At 56.3% G+C, this 22,149-nt stretch overlaps 3 protein-coding genes across 14 annotated transcripts in view; 2 read left to right on the forward strand and 1 right to left on the reverse strand.

Moving 5' to 3' along the window:
- The window catches only part of ANK1 (ankyrin 1), a 58,682-nt gene extending 52,811 nt beyond the window's left edge, over nucleotides 1-5,871 (forward strand). For 7 of the 12 annotated variants that reach the window (XM_021535901.4, XM_077789267.2, XM_077789266.2 and 4 more), the window contains 4 exons: nucleotides 948-1,031; nucleotides 1,278-1,445; nucleotides 1,748-1,869; nucleotides 3,632-3,770. In XM_021535901.4, coding sequence (XP_021391576.1) covers nucleotides 948-1,031; nucleotides 1,278-1,445; nucleotides 1,748-1,846 — 351 coding nt within the window. In that variant the 3' untranslated portion in view covers nucleotides 1,847-1,869; nucleotides 3,632-3,770. Of the gene's footprint in view, nucleotides 1-947; nucleotides 1,032-1,277; nucleotides 1,446-1,747; nucleotides 1,870-3,631 lie in introns of those variants that run through there. The other 5 variants (XR_014949835.1, XR_014949834.1, XM_077789268.2 and 2 more) reach the window with 2 other exon arrangements.
- Nucleotides 5,872-6,631: 760 nt separating this feature from the next.
- Nucleotides 6,632-8,976, forward strand: NKX6-3 (NK6 homeobox 3). The gene is made up of 3 exons (XM_021535874.4): nucleotides 6,632-7,244; nucleotides 8,279-8,448; nucleotides 8,525-8,976. The coding sequence occupies exons 1-3, from the start codon at nucleotides 6,863-6,865 to the stop codon at nucleotides 8,753-8,755; spliced, it is 783 nt and encodes a 260-aa protein (XP_021391549.1). The 5' UTR covers nucleotides 6,632-6,862; the 3' UTR covers nucleotides 8,756-8,976.
- A 3,772-nt stretch (nucleotides 8,977-12,748) lies between these two features.
- Nucleotides 12,749-22,068, reverse strand: GPAT4 (glycerol-3-phosphate acyltransferase 4). Its single transcript, XM_021535895.3, has 13 exons — nucleotides 21,942-22,068; nucleotides 19,573-20,556; nucleotides 16,978-17,047; nucleotides 16,358-16,655; nucleotides 16,203-16,277; nucleotides 15,681-15,770; nucleotides 15,476-15,569; nucleotides 14,903-15,018; nucleotides 14,617-14,672; nucleotides 14,204-14,289; nucleotides 13,860-13,988; nucleotides 13,704-13,783; nucleotides 12,749-13,128 (listed from the first exon to the last, which is right to left on the reverse strand). The coding sequence occupies exons 2-13, from the start codon at nucleotides 19,735-19,737 to the stop codon at nucleotides 13,020-13,022; spliced, it is 1,368 nt and encodes a 455-aa protein (XP_021391570.1). The 5' UTR covers nucleotides 19,738-20,556; nucleotides 21,942-22,068; the 3' UTR covers nucleotides 12,749-13,019.
- Between the last annotated feature and the right edge of the window lie 81 nt (nucleotides 22,069-22,149).

Below are 22,149 nucleotides of genomic sequence, written 5' to 3' on the forward strand. Positions count from 1 at the left end.
TGGCTGCCAGCCCAACAGCCTGCTGGAGCCAGAAATAGAGTTGGTCTAGGGGCCAGGCTGGGTGGTGGGCTTGATGCCACGGTCACACAGAGCCAGCAGGTACAAGGTGAGGGCAAGCACCACCATTCCGGCAGCACGGCCGTGCTTGGAGGTGGCTGTTCAGCTCTGCCGTGTGTGTTACCTGAGTCACGTGTGACTCCAGTGACATTCCAAAGGCCTGGCTTTTGCCCAGGGCTTCATCTGTCCTGTGACGGAGACTGCACGCTACCCTCCCACCGTAGTCAGGGGGACAGGCTGTTGGGTAATCTGACAGAGAAGAGGGACGGAGCGGTCCCAGTCCCGGCCACATGACTTGGAGCGAAGCTGTGACTGCAAAGCCCCACCTGCCCGCTCCCTTCTCGCCGCCCAGAGCCAGCAGAGCTGCGGCAGCTGAGGTTACAGCAGCTCCCCCAGAGCCGGGCTCTGCGCGGGCAGCTGCAGGGCCCGGAGCATGGCTGAGCGCTGACCGCGGCTGGGGCCGCGCACTCGTGCAGCTGCGGTGCCGAGGCAGGATGTGGGCTTTCCTGGCCCAGCTGCTGATCGCGCTGGTGCTTCTGGCCTTCTTCCTGGTCAGCTGCCAGAACGTCATGCACATCGTCAGGGGCTCTGTCCGCTTCCTGCTCAAACACGCCCATCGTGAGCTGGACAAGGAGCTCGGGGAGAGCCCGGGGCTGTCGGATGACGAGGAGGCTCTCTCCTCCAGAGTCGTCCGCCGGCGCGTCCTCCTGAAGGTAACGAGCGGGCGAGCTGAGAGACCGGCCCCAGGGCAGACGGAGAGGAAAGCAGTGACGGGTCAGGGCAGGGTGGGACACGGAGGCTGTGGGGTGCATGTCAGGTGTATTGTTCTGCCTGGTGAACAACTCCCCTCACCGCCCTCACGTGCCCTGATCTCCCTCCTGTTCCTGCAGGGGAATGAAGCCCTTCATCTCCCTGGAGAGCAGGTGACTGAGCAGCAGTTCACAGATGATCAAGGCAATATCATCACCAAGAAGGTGAGTGATCAGCGGCAGGATATGGGTACGGTCATGCCGCAGCCTTTCTCTTCTCCCCTCTGCCCCTGTAGCCCGGGGCCCATGTAGGGCATTCGTGTCCCGCTGTCTTCGGTTACAGTCACGGCACTTCTCCAGCTCATGGGACAGAGACTGCACACCACGTGCAGTTTAGGACCAGACTGGGTGAGGAGGGAGTCATGGTGCCCTGGAGCTCGCTGTGACACCCAGCTGTGTGGGTCTCCACAGATCATCCGGAAGGTGGTGCGTCAGCTGGGCCCTGGTGACATGGGTGACAGGCAGGAGCAGGAGGAGCTGATTCTGGAGGGCTCACTACAGGAGCCCCAAGACCTGGAGGCAGAGGATGACCACTTCATGAAATACTCCATCTTGCACCGGGATGGTCTGGGCACCAAGGTACATTGTGGCTCATAGCCCTGCCTTGCAGGCAGCCCTGGGCCAGCACCCAGGACTTTCAGTACTTTGGCAGTGCTCTCAGGATTTGGGTCAATGTAACCCTCTGTCCTTTCTTCTGCCCTGCACTCCTTTCCTGTTTCCTCTCTAAGACTTGTAAGGCAAATCTTGCCGACTGCACCAGTCTTCTTGCTTGGTGTTTTCTGCCTGCCAACTGACTCTGCCTTTCCCTTTCCTGTCCTTTTCTCTATGTCTGTCTGTTCTCCTGGGTGATATCCTGCTTCCTGCCCCTTCGGCTTCCTCAGGAGGAGGTGCGAGTGCGTGTCCCAAAACCAGAGGTCTCTGGGGGCAGGATGGGGGCTCAGATAGTGAAACGAGCCAGCCTGAAAAGGGGGAAGCAGTGACCCCTCAAATGGCCTCTTTTGAGGTAACCCTACCTTTGCTCTTCCTTCTGTCCTGGCTCTCCATGCTGCTGCCTGCACTGAGCTGCTAGTCATGCATTCTCCTGGGGAAAGTGTGGTGGGGCAGTGCCCAGCTCTTGGCCTGCAGAGAGGGTTTGCTGTGCTACAGCAAAAGCCTGAAGGTGGGCAGAAGTGTTCCCCTGCTGATAACCTGCTCCTGGGAACTGTGGACATAGGGAGCCCTCGTCTGCAATGATGCTCCAGCCAGCTGTGTGCACAGCACCCCACTGCAGCCACAGTGCCAAGGGCTGCTGCCACAGTGACAGCACATGGGTGCTCGGGGTGACGGTCCCCAGTGACAGGGTCACAGAGTTGTTACTCCAGGTTATGCTGGGCTACAGACAGAGGGATGGTCTTTGTCCAAGTCACTCTAGGGACTAGATTGCATTTGCATGGGGCCTGAGCAGAACTACCCCCTTCATGCATGAGCACTAACTGTGCAGTGTTGTGGCAGATGAGACCAGCCCTTGGAGCTGGTGCTTTGGTGTCCCCCTTCCCAAGATGTGCAGCTTGAGCACTGGTAGAGCTGTGGGTCGGGTGAAGGATGTCCCAGTTCTGTGGGGTTGTGGCCTACTGCCTCTGCTCACAGCACTGTTGTGGGAGATACAGCTGCTGCCTCTTCCAGCCATGTAGAGGAAAGCATTGAGGTCTGCTGAAGCCAGGATGGGGGCAGGCCTTGGCAGGGTGCTGCTGGGGAATGTCTGGGCAGTAGGGATGCAGGAGTGGCAGGTGCAGGAACATGGCACTTGTAGGGGCTGATAACAGGGCACCTGCCTTTGACCTAGGATCTTCATTGATCCTCACTGAGGCCAGAATGGCCCCTTAAGTCTTGTGCATTCCCTGATCCCCCTGCCTTCCCTGTAGGGTGGGACTAGGCCACGTTGAAAGCAGGGTGCTTGGCACAGCACACTTGAGCCTAGATGCATCATTTTTCTCTGCACACTCACTGCTGGGCTGACAGGGAAGCACTGGGGGAAGGTGTTGCATGAGTGCTCCCCAGCTGCCTGGCACTGCCTCCTGGCAGGAGGCTGCCAAACAGGGGCAGTTGGACCTCTGGCCTCTGTTATATGTGCGTAACTCACTCTGTCTTCCCTCTCCCTTCTCTCTCCACTCTGTTAGTGAGCTTTCTGGGGGTGTATGAAAATCAAGAGGCTTATGCTTGCAGGCACATTTTCATGCAGACTCTGTCCCACTCTGCCTGCCCCACTTCCCAGACTGTCCCTGACTCTGCCTTTCTCTGGGGCACAGTTCCTGTTGCTTTGCTTTTGCAGTTTTCCATTGTGTGGAAGTGATCCTGGGTGTGCACTGGGGAAGGTCTTCCTCACTGCTGGGAGAGTGGGGTGCAGTCAGTCATCCTAGCTGAGGTGAGGGGCTCAAGGCTGGCCTCCATCTCAGATCCTAGAGCAGCCCTCCCTGCTCCTTTCCAGTGCCATGCTGCAGTTGGTGCAGCTCAGCCATTGCTTGCTGCTCTGTGCAGATGGAGCAGCACCACCAGTACCATCCATGTCATTGCTTCTAGTTCCAGGCCTGCCACTTAGTGGTGCTCTGTCACTGTCCGACACCCCCCAAAACTTGTCTTATGGTTGCCTGGCAGCATGGGTGCATGTAGGACAAGCACAGTGTACAGAAGGGACTTCCCATGTACCTGGCTGCCCTCACCATTTATCCTGGATGTGCCACCATGAATGCCTGGTAACCCCATTTCTGTGTCTCTCTGTGTCTCTCCAGGATCACACCTCAACACCAAACCACTGAACTTCACACACGTTCTGACACATACCTGAGAAGAGAGGAGAGCAGAGAGTGGAGGGGAGCAGGGCTGGCTGTACATGTTCCTATAGGCTAATGGCATGATTTCTGTATGAGATATACTTACCGTCCTATCCGCATGACTGACTGACTGCAAGACGCATGAGCTACAGTACTTAAAACAGATGAGGGGCCTCCATCCTTGCCCCACTGCTGCCAGGAGCCCAGAGACAGCACCACACACCAGGGGCATGCTCTCAGCTCCTTTGGGAGGCAAGAGCTGGAGTAAAAGAAAATGAGAGGGAAAGAGATTCCACCTCCATGTGATTGTGTGTGTAGATGCGTCCCCACATCTGTGCTCCAGCTGCAAGAGGAAAGCTGGGACAGCATGGCACTGCTCACCATGGAAGGAGAGGTGCTTGCCCCCCCCCGCCCTGCAAATGCCTGTGCTGTCTCTGCTGGACTTGCTTCTCATCCCTCCCTGTGAGTGTTAGGTTTTGGGGAGGACAGCAGTGGCCAGAGGGTGCAAGGGGAGGCTGCAGGGAGCACAGCTGCAGGGCAGAGGGACTGGCGCAAGGCTGTCCTTCCTCTCCCCAGCACGTGCAAAGTCTCCTGTCAGGGCAGAGCTCTGGGCTGAGCACTGAGCTCATTGCTTATGTTGAAAGTGTAAACTGTACAGCAATCAGCCTTGTGTATATGAACCAATAAATACTATGCAAACCCCTAGGGACACTCTAGCAGTATGTACAAAGCACTGACAGCTCTGCTCTCATATACCTCTTCAGGCTGCAGGATGGGCAAAGCCTTTGGAATATGTGAGCAGCTCTGCTGAATGGAGCAGGAAGGCTATAGGAGTGAGAGGCCAGCAGCCTGGCCCTGTCCTGTGCCCCTCTGCCTGAGCCTGGCCCCTTCCTGGCCTGAAGAGGGAGGGTCTAGAAGTGCAGTCCCATGGTCCAGCCCCAGTTTGTGTTGGCTCCAGCTGGGTTGAAGCTGTAGACCTGTGTTGAGGTGCTTGGGGCCCAGGGAGGATGTGAGAGAGGGCAGGAGGTGCTTGTGCCACACATGGGGTTGTGCCTAGCTCTACTCAGCACAATATCTGCTCAGGAGATGAGCCAGGAGCTAGCAATAGCCAGCAGCTGTGCAATACGCACCCCAGGCAAGGGCTTTGCAGGGACCCTGGCCTCCCTGCAAGAGGGGTTAATAGCCCTGGATACTGACTCTCCCGGGACCAAACCCAGAGACATGGGAGCTGCTGCCCCAGTGGCTGCATTTTCTCCACATGGAATCTGCTATGGCAACAGCCTGAGCCCTGGGGGCTGGGGCAGCCTCAGCCTGGCTGCTCTGGCAGGAGAGCCATGCTGGGCAGAGCTGCCCAGGCAGCTCAGAGTTGTGCAGGACATTTAACCTATTGCGATACTTGACCCCAGGAGCATAGGGGGAAGGTAGTGGCACTTGTCCCAGTTCCCTGACCCTGTCTGATGTGGGGACCTGGCCTTTGTAGCAGTGATGTGGGGACACCCCTGCTCTTTCTCCTGGAAGTGGCCATGGACCTGCTTTGCAGAGTCTGAGTTTGTTCTCTGTGGCCAGTTGGAGAACAGGGGCCCCTCCAGCTTCAGGCTGGTGGCTTCAGGCTGATGGTGGCCTTGGCAGGGCAGCCCTACCTTTCAGTGGCTGCACATCTGCTGGGAGAGCCCCTGGCTGCCCTGCAGCTAAGAAGAAGCCTCGCTGCAGCGAAGCAACTGACCCAGCTTAGCCTTGGAGAGCAAAGCAGTCCCCTCCCCACCCCAAAGTTGAGCCATAGAGGCACAGACTCTCCATCCATCACCCTTGCTGCGTACAATAACCTCCCTAGACCCACTGCAACAGCTGACTCCGTAGCATCACCCTAGAGTTGTGTGTGGGTCCAGTGCTTTGGCCTTGTGTATGCCGTAGGGAATGTGCTGTGCTGCAACCGTGCCAGGCACCTGCAGTGACATTGCTTCGCGCTCAGATTGCTTGTAGGGCTGGTAGGGGGAGGCTGCACCCAACATTGAGCCTAGAGAATGCTGCAGTCTGCACACTAGAAGCTTTTTAGAAGTTTTAAAAATTACTTTTATTTTCTTTTTTTAATTGTTATGAAAACAAGCCTTTTGGATCTCCCTGTCTTAGGCCCTGATGTATAGATCATTTCCCTGTACACCAGCTATCAGACTATGAATTAATAAATAAATCAACACAAACAGTATCTCGTCTCTGCTTTTCCAAAGGTGTGGAAGACGGAGGCACCGGGGCCGAGTCTCTTGCCGGGAGGGCGGGGGCGGCCGTGTGCTCTGCCATTCCCGGAGCAGCTAAAGGCAGCGGGAGCGTGCGCACCCCCGAGGGGCTGCGGCGGCCTCTCCCGGGGTGGGCCACAGGGGAAGCGTCCGTGCCGCTGCTGCCCCACCGCTGCGGGGGCTGTCCTGGGGGCAGCGGCGCTCCTGAGTCCCGAGAGGCCCAGCCGAGGGCAGCGGCCCGACCGGCGCAGTCCCCGGGCTCCGACCCTGGATCCCGTCCATCCCTACCCGTCCCTTCCCATGCCATCCCATCCCGACCCATTCCCGTGTCGTGCTGTGTTCCGTCCCGTCCCGTCCCGTCCCATTCCATCCCGACCCATTCCCGTGCCGTGTTCCGTCCCGTCCCGTCCCGTCCCATTCCATCCCGACCCATTCCCGTGCCGTGTTCCGTCCCGTCCCATTCCATCCCGACCCATTCCCGTGCCGTGTTCCGTCCCATTCCATCCCGACCCATTCCCGTGTCCGTCCCTGCCGCCGCCGCCGCCGCCGCCGCCGCCGCCGCCGGTGTTCAAAGCGCAATTTGTCTAGGCCGGACCAATCGCGCGCTGCCGCTGAGGCGCAGCCACTGGCGGCCGCGGCCGCCGAGGCCTGACCAATAGGCGCGCCGCCCGCAGCCGCCCGGCCAATGGGCGCGCGTTATTCTAATATCCCCGTCTTTATCAGAGAAGTGTTGGCGCTGCCCTAGCCCAAGTTGAGGGTCCGGGGCCGGAGGCGCCGCGAGGTCACCGGGCGCTTCCCGGGCTGCCCGCGCCCCGGCCCCGCTGGGATCTCGCTGCCAGCCAGGCGCCCACGGGCCAGGGCGCACTCTGGGGCTCTGTAGCCCCCAGGCCGGCGGTAATGGGCCAGCCATCGCACCTCCGGGGTTCCGGGCTCTGAGGGCCGCCTCGGTGCTAGAGCCATGGATGCCAACCTGCCAGGCACCTTTCTGCTCAACGGCCCCTCGCTGGGCCCCTTCCCCGAGGCCAAGGCACCGGTTTGCCAGTATTCAGTGCAGAGCTCCTTCTACAAGCTGGGACCCCCCGGACTGGGTGCCCAGCTGGCTGCTGGCACCCCCCACGGCATCTCGGACATCCTTGGCCGGCCCGCGGCGACGCCGAACAGCAGTCTCCTCCCTGGCTACCCGCACGCGGGCGGATTTAACGGACTGAGCTCCCCGGGCGTCTATTACGGGCCCCAGGTGGGCGCCCTCCCCAAGGCTGGTGGCGAGTACCTGCCGCGGGGACGGAGCTGCTGGGCGGAGGCGGCCCCGGAGTGGCGGGGCGGCCGGCAGTGCGGCGGCCGTAAGTACCGTGGGCTCGGAGCGGCCGGGTGTTGGCTGGGTGGTTGGGTGCCGCAGGTGACAGGCACCTTGCTGAGTCCTGAGCCATCGGCACTAGGGCAAGGGCATGGGGCAGGCTGTCTTTTCCATTGCCCTGCACGAGGCCCAGCTGGTTGGCTAGCAGGCTCGCCCAGGACAGTGGGAAGGACCCCAGTGCCGGAGCTGCTGGACCTAAAACGGTCACAGAACTTTTTGGCTCAAGGTCAGGGGCAGCTCTAATTACAAATACCAATTCTTTGCCCCCAGGCAGCCACAGCTGGCGAGGACAGGCAGAGCCCTCTGATTCACAAGATCTCCCTGTCTCTCAAACAGCCTCACTGAGGGTCAGTGCCTGGTTAGTTCATGGCAGAGACAGGCAGGACAGCCAGCCTCGGAGCCCCAGGCTGGCAGCACTGCCTTCCTGGTGGTGAGCTGTCCTGGGAATTCCAGAGCATGTTGCTGCTGTCCCAGAGGGTAGGTGGGATGGGTGCATCCGCTGTCCCATGGGAAGCCCCAGGAGGCTGTGCGCAGCTGCTTAGAACCTGCAGCTCTGGTTCCCTTCACCTCTTTGCAGGTGATGATTTTGGAGCAAATGGGTTAGGCAGTTTGGCCATCTGCTCCTGACACAGCTAGGAGCCAATGACCAGCTATGCCTGTCTTCTGTCATGCATCCTGCAAGGTGTGGGACATGGGAGTACAGTGTTCCCAGTGCTGCATGGCTCTGGGGTCAAGCAGTGTTAATAGCAACCCTTACCCTCTCAGCACAACCACTTAGCACTGTCCTTGATCAGGAGGTGCCTGCCCTGGCTCTTGCTCTGTGGGACCTCCACAGTGGGCAGCTCAGCCCTCCTGGGATGGGGCTGAAGCCCTGAAGCAGGAATACAGTTTTAATTTGGAGAGGAGCAGGTGTGGAGGGACTCTTTGGTTACTGAGGGCTGGTGAGTGTGGACAAAGGGAGAGATGTCCAGAGTCGTGGGCTGCCAAGGGCTCACCCACTTCTGTCTTCCTCTCCTGTAGCCCCTTCTCACTTGGCTGACAGCATCCACAAGAAGAAGCACACACGCCCAACCTTCACAGGACACCAGATCTTTGCTCTGGAGAAGACGTTTGAACAGACCAAGTACCTGGCGGGTCCGGAAAGGGCACGGCTGGCCTATTCTCTTGGCATGACTGAGTCCCAAGTGAAGGTGAGTAGTGGTTCCTGTGTGGCACGGGGTGCACAGCATGTTGGCTGCTAACTGAGCTGGGCCCATGGGGCAACAGGTCTGGTTCCAGAACCGACGGACCAAATGGAGGAAGAAGAGTGCCCTGGAGCCCTCCTCATCCTCGCAGCGGGCGGGGGGCTCTGGCGGAGAGCGGGCGGCCTCTGAGACCGAGGACGACGAGTACAACAAGCCCCTGGACCCAGACTCGGATGATGAGAAGATCCGGCTGCTGCTGAGGAAGCACCGTGCAGCCTTCTCAATGCTGGGCTTGGGCACGCACAGCGGCTGAGCAGCAGCACGGCCGGGCCCTCTGCGCCGGGGGCGACTGGCCCAGCCACCGCATCCTGCCGGGGGTGACTCCCCTCCCCAGCAGGTGCCCGGCTGTTGGGATGGGTGGCTGTCAGCTGGATGGGTAGCGTGGCTCACAGCGCTGGGAGCAGCACATGGGGTAGTGTCAGGTGCAGCCATGTTATTGGCATTGATGAAATAAAGGTCCCAGTCAAGTCCCAGCACTTGTTTTGTGGGCATGTGGTCCAGGGTGGCCTTGTGAGGCTGGGCTAGAGAGGGGCTGGGTATAGGATGTATGGGTAGGGTCTGCATGCCAGGCAGGGGAAGGGGCCATACTGTGGTGCTGCATGTGGGACAGGATGTGCCCACAGAAGCAGGGGAGCCCTGGAGATTTTACCAAGGTTTTCTCTGGCTTGGGTGTGTACCAGCAGCAAGAGCTGCTGGTTCAAAAGTCACTCACTGGGGCCTCTTATTGGAAGCTCTTAGCAGCAAATAAATATCATTTATCTTAACAATGTGAGTGAGAGCCCATTCACCTGTCGGGGCTGCAGGATTGATGTGGCATCAATAGCCCCAGCGTGTTTGCCTGCCAACCTGTTGGGTCCCCCCCTGCTCTGTGCTGCACCGCTGTGCAATGGGGGTTGCACACACAGACGTGTGTGTGCACATGGGTCTGCACACTCCCTGTTCTGACTCCCCGTGGCTCACCAGTGGCATGCCAGCTGCGGGTGCTGCTCAGGGCCAGCTCTCCTTACCTGTTTAGGATGCCAAAGGAGCTCCAGCTGGCACAGGCAACAGCACTGGAGTCTGGACAAGCTTGGCAGTTGTTCAGCCAAGAGCCAGCTAAGTGCCAGCCAGGTGTGAGCAAACACGTGGGCTGTGTCTTGGAAGGAAATCGATAGCAGATAAGGTGCTGCCGGCCCATCAGGCACTGATTAGCAGCATGGCACAGGCACGGGAGGGATAGGGAATGGGGCTGGTGAAGGGATGCCGCTCCCTGCGGCTGCAGGCAACCTGCAACGGGCTGGTGGCTGAGTCCCTGCTTGGGACAGCTGAAGGTCCTGAACGACTGGGACCTTTCAGTGGCCCTGAGCACCAGGCTTGGGGGGCTGCAGATCATCACTGTACACCCTGCCAAGGCCCATGCTTGGCTTAAAGCCCTCTTCAATCTCTGACTGGACTATGGGCACTTTGCAAGGAGACCTGACTGCTCAGTGCCACTTTTCCAGAGCTTAGGGGACTCCTGTCCCTGCATAGCACCCTGTCCAGCCTCTGCAGTGAGCATGGGGCTTGTAATGCTCCCCCTTCAGCCTTGCAGTCCCTCCACTGCCGCCATGGGGCAGATGCTGGGCCCGGACAGAGCAATGGACCCTTTGCAAGGATGGGGGATGGCAGGGTCCAAGGGAGCGTGGTGCATGGGGCTGGTGGCAGGGCCGGAAGAGACACATCACTGTCTGGACAGAGCCAGCGCTCAGCAGGAGCAGGTTCCACATGGTGGGAGAAGTGAGGAGCTGCTGGTGGGATATTTTTTTAACATTTTCTAAGCTGCCCAGCTTGGCTGACAATTTTTAATGTACTAACTGCCTGGTCCAGTGAGCTGATTAATTGGTGCTGTGGCGATCAATACAAAACAGAAAATTAAAACAATTTTAAAGTGATTAAGTAGTTTAACACCTGTCTGATGCCATGTCAAGGCTGGGAGACAAATAAAGCAGGTGGCAAAGGGCCTGCTGTAGGCAGGGAGAGTGACAAATGGCTGCTGCAGCCTGGCTGCCCTGTGCATCCCCACATTGAGACAGGACCCCAAACAGTGCTGATCTATGCAGGGCCCCAGCCCAGTAGGCAGGACTGACCCCCTCTCCTCCATGTGCTGCCCACCATGGCTCCCACTTTCCCACTGACCACTTGGTGCTGCAGCAGAGTGGTGCCCCATCAGCGCTGGGGTCTCGATAGGAGCAGTTAGCAGCAGCTCTGCCCACCCTGTGCCTGGTGCCAGGCAGCCTCAGGCTGTGCGGGCAGAGCTGGGAGGCAGCCGCACCGGGGGTGCAGCACAGGCAGGCCAGCCTGGCAGGCAGATGGATGGCAGCTCCGCTTCAATTCTGCATCGCTTTTCTCCCAGACAAACCCCGTCAGATTTTCATAAATCAAAGCGCCACACTGTTTAATAAAAATTTATTGACTTACAAGTGATTATTTATCAAAAGGCCATTAATAGCAGCTCTGGGAATGATGTGCTACTGGGTGGTGCGTGGAGACTAATAGCAAATCAATGCCAGCATCCGGGCAGAATGCATATGAGGGCTCCTGGCCCCAGTGGGGTGCACGGCTGCTGCAGCTGGAGCTAGCAGCCCCTACCCCATGGGCCGCCCAGTGCTCCCCCCTGGTTATTTATCGCTTACGAATGAAATGATCGATACTTTTAATCTAGAGCTAAATTTATTAACTTTCTCATCGGAAAGAGACATATTGACTGGGGGCATGGGGTGGGAGAGCCAAGGAAAGATGGATGTGTGCCTCCTAACCTGTCCAGCCAGCTCCTTGCTGTGTGGACCATCCTGAATGCTTGCTGGGGATGGTGCCCAAGCAGAGCAGGGTGGCTGGACATCCTGCAAAGCTGAGGAAGGTTCTGCAGATCACCATGGCATCAGGGACAGGGAACCCAACTGTAGGCAGGAGACCTGTGGGCACCTGCAGCTGGATCCAAGTTCCTGAGGACACAGCAAGGGGGTAGAGGAGGCTTGTGGCCTTCAGCAGTACCCAAAGGAAATGTCTGTCCCACCCCCAGAGAGGAGAGCTCTGGGGATACAGCCCTTCATAGGGCTCAGGAGCGGCTGCTGAACAGGGGAAAAATGAAGGAGAGCCTGGAGAGCAGGGATCAGCAGGCAGCAATGTCCATGTCCCTAGCAGGTGTGTCCCCAGCTGCAGCTTGGCACACGGGGAAGGGCCATCCACAGCACGCAGCGAGCACGGCACTGCCTCGGCAACAGTGACTCACTGTGGCTCCCTCCAGGGCTCCCCAGACCACAGAGTGGTGCAGGGGTCTTCATCCAAATGGCCCCTGAGCTTGCAGCCAGAGCAGCAAAGTTCCATCAGGTAAATAAAAAAGTGCAGGAAAATTCAGATTTAAGGCTACTTACAGCTGTCCTCACCTGGCATAGCAGATACCCTTCCCAACAACACTCAAGGTACAAAGGAGGCACTTAGGTAACTGCCTTCTCCAGAGCACTAGAAAATGCAAGCAGGCTTCAGCAGGTAGCAGTGAAACAGCTCTTGCTTTTAAGAGCAGCGAACACAGTGTAAGTGCTCAAGTTTGTAGGAATGTAAGGAAAATGGGAAAGTACATGGGAAAAATGCCCAAATGCAAGTTATTTTACCGAATCATTTACTTGCAGAGCAGAAAGGGGCACCACCTCCAGCAAAAGACCAGTTTTCTTGCAACAAGTTGATACTATCCCTGTGTGTGCATGACAAGGTCAGATGCCACTGTTTCCCTCAGAAGACATTTGAAAAGGGGTTTGCTGCCCTAGCCATGAAGTCTTGGGCTCTCCTACACACTCTAGGCTCCCACTATAGCACATGTACAGTTTACTCAGGAGCCCCATCTACCACTCCAGTGACACCTGGCACCCCGCAGCCCCAGGGGACAGAGGGAGATTTCCAAGGACTATGATGCTTACTACAACAGGAACAGTGAAGAGGCTTGTTACTCAGACACTGTAGAAGCAACAGTATGGGTCAAGCTGACAGGAAGGTAGCAAAAAAAAAGATTTTTCCTGGAAGTGGATCTGAAAATGGCCTGAGAGCACATTCTGCTCCTAAGGGGTTTATGCCTCACATATGAGGGGAACAAGCTCATGAGGATTCCCTTGGTTGTCAAGGCAGCCCATTTCAGCACAGCTCACCAGCTTTTGTGTTGTGGGACACTTGTGACTGACACATATGCACATCACACCAGTCCTTCCCTGGGGCTGGACACACCAGATGGAAGCACATGACACCATAAGAGTTTGATTTAATACTGCCCCTGCAAGGGGCTTCACTGTAACAGTAACAAGAAGGCATCTTTGCCATGAGCTGCCAAAGGCCTAAGGACTCCAGGCAGCAACAGTGACTCCGCAAAACAACAGCCAGAGGATGAAAAAGCGAGTCCAAGCAGCTCTGGAGTAGCCAAGTCCAAAGATTCAGAGTTGCTCCAGACAAGCCCTGGTTGGTGCTGGAGGCAGGGGCTTTGGCCAACCCCGGTGGCAGTGCTGGAGGCAGCAGACTCAGGAGCGGCTCCGGTCTTCATGGCTGCCTACAATCATTTTGCTGTAGAGTTTCTGTTGCTCCTCCTTGAACGCATCTTTCACCTTCTCCCTTTTCAGTCCTCCATCCCTGGGGAGAGAGTCATATCAGAGAAGCTGCAGGCAGGCACCATCTTTGTCTGGGACTGTTCAGGGTAAGTCAGAATTCCAGTGAGTGCTGACAGCTGCCCCGATACCACATGCTGCCAGGGCACACTGAAGACCACCTGTTCCCAGAGGGCATCACTTTCTTACCTGGTTCTGCCAGGATTGCCCCCATGGCTCTGCACTGTGCTCAAAATACCAACTCTGCCAGAAACATGAGCTACTCTAGTACGGCTACAGGAGACTGCCTGCCTGCCTGCCTCCTGGGCTCTGAGACCTCAGTGCCTAGGAAAGGAAGCTCCCAAGCTGAACACACCTTGCTGAGTAGAAACAAGTCAAACCCAGGGCATCCCAATGCAAGCTACAATCACAGAATGAAGCTCTGATGACCAGCATACAAAAGAAACCAAGACTTTGGTCCCTACTACAGAAGGACATTCCTCCAGAGGCCTGATCTACCCTAAGCAAGAAACAAATGGAGCTCTACAGCCTATGAGCACATCCCAGGACCCAGAACAAGGAATTCTGGCACCAGGAAGAGAAAAGCCTGCTTGGACTCACCAGAGCAGATCCACAAGGCCTCCCTGCCTGGCAATGGCTGACTTCACTCGATTGGCAAACTGCACTGCGTCCTCTTCAGGCTGTGGCAAAATAAGCCTGTTCAGCAGGAGCAAAGGGCCAAAAGGAAAGCCATCAGATAGGCTGGGTTCACCTTACCTGCCTGGTCATTGGGGGCAAGTACCAGACACTGCAGACGATAGCCCAGCTGGTCATCATCCTGAGGAGGTAGGTCACCATGCCGTATTTGCTGCTGTTCCAAAAGGCATCTCCAAACTGTGGGTCATACTACAAAGGCAGAAGAGTTCATGGAAGTCAGGCAGGGGCTGCACCCTCTCTGAGGCTCCAACTTCCACCCCAAACTGAGCTAAAGGTCAGCTCTCCCAGAGCACTACATGGAGTGACCTCAGCTTCCCTGTGCCCTCAGACCAGGCTGGACTGGGCTGCCAAGACAGAGAGAGGGGCAGACACACTTGTACCCCAAGAACGTTGCCTTGTCATACCTTGATGGCTACAGGGTAAACTGTAGCTCCAATTTCAAAGCTCCCCTTTTTGAACATCATCACAGATGTGTTGTTGATGCATGTTCCTGTAAGAGGCAAGCACAATCTTAATTTTTCTCTGCAAGTCAGTTCAGAAGTCTAAGCTACAGGCCTAAGGGCAGGGCAACAGGAACCCAGCAACTGTCCCCTAACTTCCGTCCAAGCCCTGCTCTCTGTGTGCACAGAATGGGTCACTGGGACATCATGTGTGACTCCTGCATTCTGGGCTCACTCAGCTCTAAAGACACAATGTTCCTTTTGTCTCAGTGGAGGGTCTCAAGCCCTTGCCTATGTAAGAAGGAAAGGAACAGAGATAATGTGCTATCTCAAGGTGCCTTCTCCACCTGGTGCTTCTCCAGCCTTGTTGCACTCACCTTCTGGAAAAATAAGAATGGGCAGTTTGCTTTTGTCCTGGACATGTTCTGTGAGCCTAAACAGAAGAGTGTCAAAAATTAGCAGAAGGGATAGACACCCTCAGCAGCAATCCACACAGCATAAAATCCATACCCTGCAGTCATCAGGGACTATCAGGATGCCAGCAACAGGAGCACAATCTCCCAGCACTTATGAGGCTATGCAGTGTCCTCATCCAAGGGAGGTGAACAGCCCTCTACCTCCCCCAGCCTTCAGACCCACCCCTGCAGCCAGCGACTGTCACACCTTCTGGCAACGAGGTGACGATCTTTGACCTCAGAACGTTCGAACCAGACATGGGGACAAGCTTTCACCATGGCTCTTTGTATCACACCCATGAGCCCTCCATGGATCTGACCCACCTGAACAGGGGAAGAAGACACAAGTTACAAGACCTGGGCACACATGAAAGTCAAGACTGCGGCCAGTTTCACAGCCAAACTGAGGTTCATCTTCCTGCCCCTACTCTGGAAAGGCTAAGAGGAAAAGTCACAGGCTCTGATTTGAAAGACAGATACAGCAAACCCCAAGTGCTTTCCCCATGGCAGGAGGTCCAGCTGGGGAAGCGCTTTGCTCTTCCAGCAACAGCAAAGCCTAAAGCTCTTCTTGCAAAGCTGTGCCCACAGACCCCTGGTGCTTTGAGTTCCAGGCTGAGCTTGCATGCCACAGTCAACAGAGTCCGACAGTGCCCCAGTCATGCACGGTTAAGTAGTTGTACATGCTCAAAGAACTCTTGCTGCCTACTTCCTGCCCCAGAACAAGTTTGTTGCTCCCTCCATGCAGGCAGCCAGGCCTGGGCAGGCAGAGCTGGTCCCTTACCATGGCATAGTAGCCATCACTGGCCAGGATGATCACATCAATGGGGGAGGTGTGATTTGCCACACAGATGCCTCCATTTCGGGGTCTGTTCTCTCTAGATGCAAAACAAAGGCAGAGGTGAAGAAAGAGGAAGGAAGCATGAGACCTACGTAACGCCCGGCACGGAGCCCTCCTGGGCAGGGACAGCCTGGAGCAGAGGCCTTACCGGTCGTGGTAGGTGATGATGGCTGTGAGGGCACGCACACAGATCCGGTAACACATCAGGTGGACATGCTTGCTCAGGAAGTCCTTACACCTGCAGCCCAGGACAGAGACCATCACTCCCCAGCCCTACAATATCCCCTGTAAGAGTGCCACTCAGCCCAGCTGCCCCAGGCTGTGAAATCCAGCCAAGCCTTCACATCTCTCCTACAGAAACACAGCATGTACTGAGCTTTGCTGTCAGCTTATGACCACTGACTCTTAACTCATGAAAATAAAATTTTGGCCTTTCCTCTTTTCTGTTATTATTCCTTTCAGAGGCCAGGACTGAGCCCTCTGCCACCAGCTTAGTGTTCACACTAGGCCCTTTGTTGAAAATTACAGGGTGAGAGATCACAGCTGCCAGAACCACCTGCTGTGTCTGCAGGTGGTAGAACAGAAAGCTTTGTAGGGAAATTTCAGGATTATAAAGTCTCAAACTGCATGGAGTGCTCCCCATCTGCTTCTCCCTCAAAGATGAACTCACCTTCCATTTGGCAAATATCCCACCACTGTGGTACCAGTCACCAACAAACTGATGCCAGTAAATGCCAGGGCTATCCTGCAGAAAGAGGGAAACTACATGCTAGCAAAGCCAGGCCAGCGCCTTCTTGGCAGGCAGGTCCCAGCACCAGGACTCACCTGAGAGGCAGCAGGAAGCAGTAGCGGATGAGCACACCAAGTCCCCAGAGCACAGTGAGGCGCAGGCTGATATACTGGAAGTTGTAGTTGGTCCTGCTGAGCAGGTTCCAGGACTCCAGCTCTTCAGCTGAGAATCTCTTGGTCACTTCATCATCCATGATGGTCTCGATGCCTTTGCGGCAGAAGTAGAAGATATCTGAGAGCTCAAACTCAGGGGCGTCCAGGGCCTTGCCACTGCCACTCCGGCGGATCTCCTTGATCTCCTCCTCCAGTGATGTTGGATCCTTTGCAATGATACCTGCACCACACCGTAGGCAGCTCTGAGCAAACTGTGACTTGCCCACTCAAAGACAGACAAAAGCCAAGGCCCTTCCTCACCCGCCCTCCTCAGGGTCCTCTTCCTTTCTCCAGTCCAGACAGGCATAAACCTCCCCACCATCTGGAAATTAAGCACTCCCAGGGTGCTTTCCTGCACTCCCTCATGAAACAGAGCTCTCTAGAACTCCCTCCTCCATGTAAAAGACTTCCCAGCAAACCTAACCAGCTCTGAGACATCACATTTACCCCACCTCCCCAAAATAATTTTGAACTCCATATATCCACACAGGGCAGGATCTCACCATTGACATAGGGCTTGTACAACGGATGGTTCTTCTCCTTGGCACCACGCTCTATTCTCAGTGTTGCCCACTGCAAGACAGGACAACCAAGATTGGCAAGGCCTACAGCTCCACACTACTGCCCATTTTAGAGCTGACTTCCAGGAAGGACCATAATGCAAGGGAGAAGATGGGGCTAAAATAGGTTTCCATACAGAACTGAAAGAGTGAGTGATGAACCCAACTGAACTGAGGTGGAAGAAGAGACTGGCTTGGGAAACAGGGAGTGCCAGAGGGAAGAAGAGTGCTCAGTGGTGAGATAGGACAGCAAGGTTTTCTGCAGTTTCTGTGACCTCTCAGCTCTGCTGCATCTTGCACGTGGTTGCCACTGCAACACTTCTGGCTGAGCTGTGCAACCTCCTGGGGTGTATGCACCACAGTGTAGGAAGCTGGTCACAGGACTAGTGCTACTTTTCAGCCCTTGTTTCTTCCAAATTCAAAGCAGAGACTGTGTTTTCAGGCTGCTGCTGACACATCAGCCTGATGATGGGATGGGATCCTTTCCCCCCTGATTCAGCTTATGGCTGCTGCTGCTTCTCAGCTCAGCAATCTGCCCAAAACAGCAGCAGCAAGCACCCTCAGACAGCTGGTTGCCAAATCCTGTGCCAGGACTACTTGTTCTATCAGCTAATTTTCAAGGGCACCAGTACAAACTGCAGGCTGTATTTCTGTGCAGTTTTCCTGCCTGCCCTCCAAATAACCTTCACAGCCTGTAATTCATATAGGTCTGGAAGGACAAGCTTCTGAAGGAGGAGGACTCATGTACAACATGCTTATCTGTGAAGAGGGGAAGTTGCTGCCAACTCTGGCATCCCAATCTCAGTCCATACCAGCAGCAGATCAGGAGGCAGCAATGAGAGAATGGTAACTGCATACAGAGTATCCTGCTCACCTTGCAGCTGCCTCTGTCAGCAGCCAGAACTCCAGCATTGCAGAAGATTGCCTAGATGCTGCCATCCCAGAAGTCAGGAGAGGAGTTCTGACCTCGCAGGAGCAAAGCAGCCTATGGAGAAGGCAGCGCTTGCAAGCCCAGCACATCTCCATCCTGACTGTGGCAGCAGCAAACCCAGCCTCCCACCTGAGAGCACCAGGCAGGTGCCCTCCCTCCCCACCAACACATGTGCTGCTGCCAGCCAGGCCCTGCAGCTTGGGCTGTGTCTCACAAGCTTCCAGACTCTGCCACACTCCCACGTGCTGCCCCTCTGCATTCCCACCATTGGCCTTGAGTGCTGGGAAAGTATTTTGAGTAAATAATAGCCCTCCAAAATACAATTCTGAATGGCCAAACTTAATGAGTGAATTTTCCACCAAATCAGTGACCAGCTGTGTATGAGTGCTCCTTTATCCTACCACTAAGATCCTTTAATAAAAGCTGGAATAGACTTCCCTGTCTTTTCAGAAAAATAGTTTCAAACACCAATACAGGTGTTAAGAGTAAATGTCCCCAAAGTGAAGAAAGAGGGGAGAAAAAAAACATTGTAAAAAGTTCAATTTAAAACTCTTTTTCTGCCCACTTCAGTCAGTAAATTTGTACTCAGGTCTTCTGATATCTGTGTTAATGAAGCCCCTCACAAAGCCCAGGGTCTTCCCATTTATACCTCAGAGGCTTCTGGGAGGACTCAAGAGTTTAGAGAGCTTAACACTCTTAAGCTTGTCTTCCCAAGCCAGCCAGTACAGGGATACTCAGGGGACAACCAGCCCTGTTCCAGCAGCAGCAGCTATACCATACATCCTTTAGCATGAACTTCAGCAGCATGAACTTCATATTAAAGACACTAGCAAACACTCTGCCTTTCACCTGGGCTGCCAGGGTAGGGTGGTATAGGCTTTACCAACCACTCCTAGTAGATAAAAAATTCTGGTCTGGTCAGGAACTTGCTTCAAGAGGTGTTGGCTCAGAGACAGCCCACAAAATTAGTCCACCAAAGGCAGGCAAGGGAACAGCATGACAACAAGCTGGAAAATTCCACTTGGCCTCTCTGTGCCAAGAGGGTCGGCAAGGGCTGCTGGTTGTCCTCCAAGGTGGCAGGTCCAGACATGGCTCAGTAGGTGACAGTCCAGGACAGAAGCATGTTGAGAGCTCTGGGCTCTGGCCACAGAGCACTCAGAGCTTGCAGCACGAAAGTCCTGCCTTGCCTCCTCTGCTCTTGCTTTGTCCAAATGTGCTCTGGAGAGGAGCAGCCTGCTGGCTGCAGCCTGGTCCCTCCCCATCACACCTGACACCGCTGCAGCAGCACCTGCCTTGCCTGGGACACGAACCCCCCAAGCTACCCCTCGGATCCTGCTGCGCTCCTGCCGACTGCGGAGCCTTGCTGGACTATTGCTTTATGTGAAGATTTACTAGATTAATTACAGGGGAAAAACAGCCCACAAACAGAGGTCTCATAAATGGCATTTGGCTGAGATGAGCCAAAGAAGTCAACTGGCAGCAGCACGACATCCAAAGCCCTATCTTCCTCTCTAGTCACCCAAAATCCCCATCTGAGGCAAAAACCTCTCTTCTATGCCTGGACAAACCTCTGCTAACACAGAGAACATTCTGAAAACATGACTTACCTGAAAAATCTTTAGTAAAGTTTTCATGTAAACCTTGCGGATGCCAAATGAGACTCCAAAAATTGCTGGCACGATGATGAAAACCAGAAGCAGAGTGAAGAGGACAGTTATGGAAATCCCCAAGAGATTAACTACTAGGCTGTCAAAGGGGAGCAGGAGGAACATGGTGAAGGGCCCAGGCAAGGCTGTTGCCCTGCAGCCAGACAGAAGGGCTGCTCTCAGCAATGAACCAGTCCTCCTGTTACTCAGCAACAGTCTCACACATGCACTGAGTCTGCAGCGTGTTCAGAGACCCCATTCCAAAGTTCACATCCTGTCGGGGCTCTGAGACAGGGAATGCAACAGGACCAGAGAGAGCACTTGGGAAGACAAGCCAACAGCCTGCCAGGAGCTCAGCTGAATTCAGATGATGCAGGCCAAAGAGCTCAGAGCAGACGGTGCACACACACTGGTTTGTCCATAGGAAGGTGGTGGGCGCAGCAGCAACACGACTGCAGGAACGGATCCCCTCCCAGGCTGCCACTGAGCAAGTCCTGCTGCGGGGCAGCTTGTGGAGAATCTGGCAGCAGAATCCCCTCCTGGCTGCTGAGAGCATGCAGAGTCTCTTCAGAGGGACAAGGTGGAGTCCATCCCTGAGCCTGCATTGGAGGAGATCGAGGGAGTTGGCACTCACGGGAGCCTACCGTATGTGGAGCTATTATTGTTCTCCCCACGAGGGCATGCGCACCAGCACGGGTCCTCGCATGACGCCTGGAACAAGCTCAGTTCTGGAGGCTCCTGGCATCCACTCACACTGAAGGGTCATTACAGACACAAATGAAGCTTGTGCTCCTGGAAAGCTTTCAAACAGCAAGTTGGCTTCTTGGCAGATGTGGCACTCACATGCCACCAGCAGCAGTGGAGGAGAGCAACTGAAGTCAGCAGATCGGAGCGATGTCAACACAGAGAGCGTGGCTGGAGGCCAGAGACAGTGGGCTCTGAAACCTGGAAGGCAGTACTTGAGCTGAGGTCACACCATTCAGAGCAGTTCCCGAGACAGCATGACTGAGACAGATACTCCAGCTACTGCCTGTCAGTGTCACAGACTTGAGAATCACCTCCTGCTGCCATTCATCCTGCATTTTCATACCATGCACACCTCAAATGGAGCAGACTCATCCAGATCCACACCTACAGCACAGGATGCTGCAATCATGTCTCAAATACAGGAAAGGAGTGACAGAAAACCCTTCCTCATGACAAAGACCTTATCATGTCTCTCATTTCAGGGGCATCTAAGAGAACTGAGGAAGCCAGGTACCCAGATTCCTGGGTAGGCATCACTTCCTCTGCTCCTGTAGGTCTCATCCCCAGTGACAAAGGGTAGATTTTACAAACAGCTCAGGACAGGAAGTTAGCCTAAGGGGAGAATTACTGCTGATGATTAGTCAATGAAGAACTTGCTGGGGCACAGGGACCAGTCAAAGGTCACATACCCACAGGACCAAGGGTGGCTTATGATAAAGAATTAGTCTGCTTGGGGAAGACTACAGAGTTTCAACCTAAGGATGGGATTTAACAGGTACCTGACAAGCACACAGGGCAAAGCAGAGTCTGTAAAGATCCTCTTGCTCCCCTGTACACTATGCTCCAGCTGCTGGTTAAACACTGCTATACCAGTAATGTTAAGAATAGTGTTAGTACTTCAAAGGCATTTACACAGACCAAGGTACTGGGAGAGGCAGCTGCCCATTATGCCACAGCTGCCACCCATCCGAAGCAGGACTCGTGCTGGTGAACTGGTCGGCAGCCGCTCCGTGAGGAGCTCGGCCACGGCAGAGCCCACGCGTGCCGCAGTCCTGCCCGCGGGCTCCCGGCGGCTCGGCGCTGGCAGCCGCCAGACCGGGCCCGCCGCGGCCCCGCCCCGGGGCCGAGGCACGGCCGGGCGGGCCCGGCAGGCACAGAGACCGCAGCCCGCAGCGCTCTTTGGGGGCTGCAGCGATTGCCAGCGCCCGCCCGCTCTGCAGACCGGCTAACGGCCCGCCCGAGGCCGGGGCGGCCGCGGCGAGACCGGGGGCGGCGGCGAGGGTCGCTCTCAGCTCTGTTCCCCGGGAGCGCGGCGGATCACGGCAGGGCAGAGGCCCGGCTCTCCGGACGACTTTCGTCCTCGGTGTGCGCGGGGGCGGCACGGGGGACACTGCGCCGCGGCCGCACCGCCATGGGGAGGCCGCGGTCCCGGGGATAACGGCGTGCGAGGGGGCCGCATCCTTTCTGGGCGTCCCGGCCTCGCCGCGCAGGGCGGCGGCGCCGGGCCCGAGCGGGCCGGCCGTGCCGGGCCCGAGCGGGGCGGGAGGGGGCGCGGAGCCCCGCGGGTGCGGGCGGTCACTCACCTGCTGCCGCCGCCGCCGCCGCCGCCGCCGGGCCCCGCTCCGCCCCGCCACGCGCCGTGCGCGCCCCCGCGCCGCGTGCGTGACGTCAGCGCGCCGCCCGCGGGGCCGCGCCGCTCGCTCCGCCCGCCCCTCCGCCGCCGCCAGAGGGCGCCTGCAGGAGCGCCCGGCCCGGCCCGGCCCCACCCTGGGAGGCGGATGAGGAGGCCGG

The sequence above is a fragment of the Lonchura striata genome, chromosome 22 (assembly GCF_050655825.1).
Source record: "Lonchura striata isolate lonStrDom1 chromosome 22, ASM5065582v1, whole genome shotgun sequence".
Taxonomy (NCBI): Eukaryota; Metazoa; Chordata; class Aves; order Passeriformes; family Estrildidae; genus Lonchura; species Lonchura striata.

Excerpts from the sequence above, each read along its gene's own strand:
- GPAT4 (XM_021535895.3), bottom strand. The coding sequence starts at position 19,737 with ATGTTCCTCCTGCTCCCCTTTGACAGCCTAGTAGTTAATCTCTTGGGG. Across the intron at positions 15,570-15,680 it reads ATCATCACCTACCACGACCG|AGAGAACAGACCCCGAAATG; the intron begins GTAAGGCCTCTG and ends TTTTGCATCTAG. Across the intron at positions 14,673-14,902 it reads CGTCACCTCGTTGCCAGAAG|GCTCACAGAACATGTCCAGG; the intron begins GTGTGACAGTCG and ends TCTTCTGTTTAG.
- NKX6-3 (XM_021535874.4), top strand. The coding sequence starts at position 6,863 with ATGGATGCCAACCTGCCAGGCACCTTTCTGCTCAACGGCCCCTCGCTG. Across the intron at positions 7,245-8,278 it reads CGGCCGGCAGTGCGGCGGCC|CCCCTTCTCACTTGGCTGAC; the intron begins GTAAGTACCGTG and ends CCTCTCCTGTAG. Across the intron at positions 8,449-8,524 it reads TGACTGAGTCCCAAGTGAAG|GTCTGGTTCCAGAACCGACG; the intron begins GTGAGTAGTGGT and ends ATGGGGCAACAG.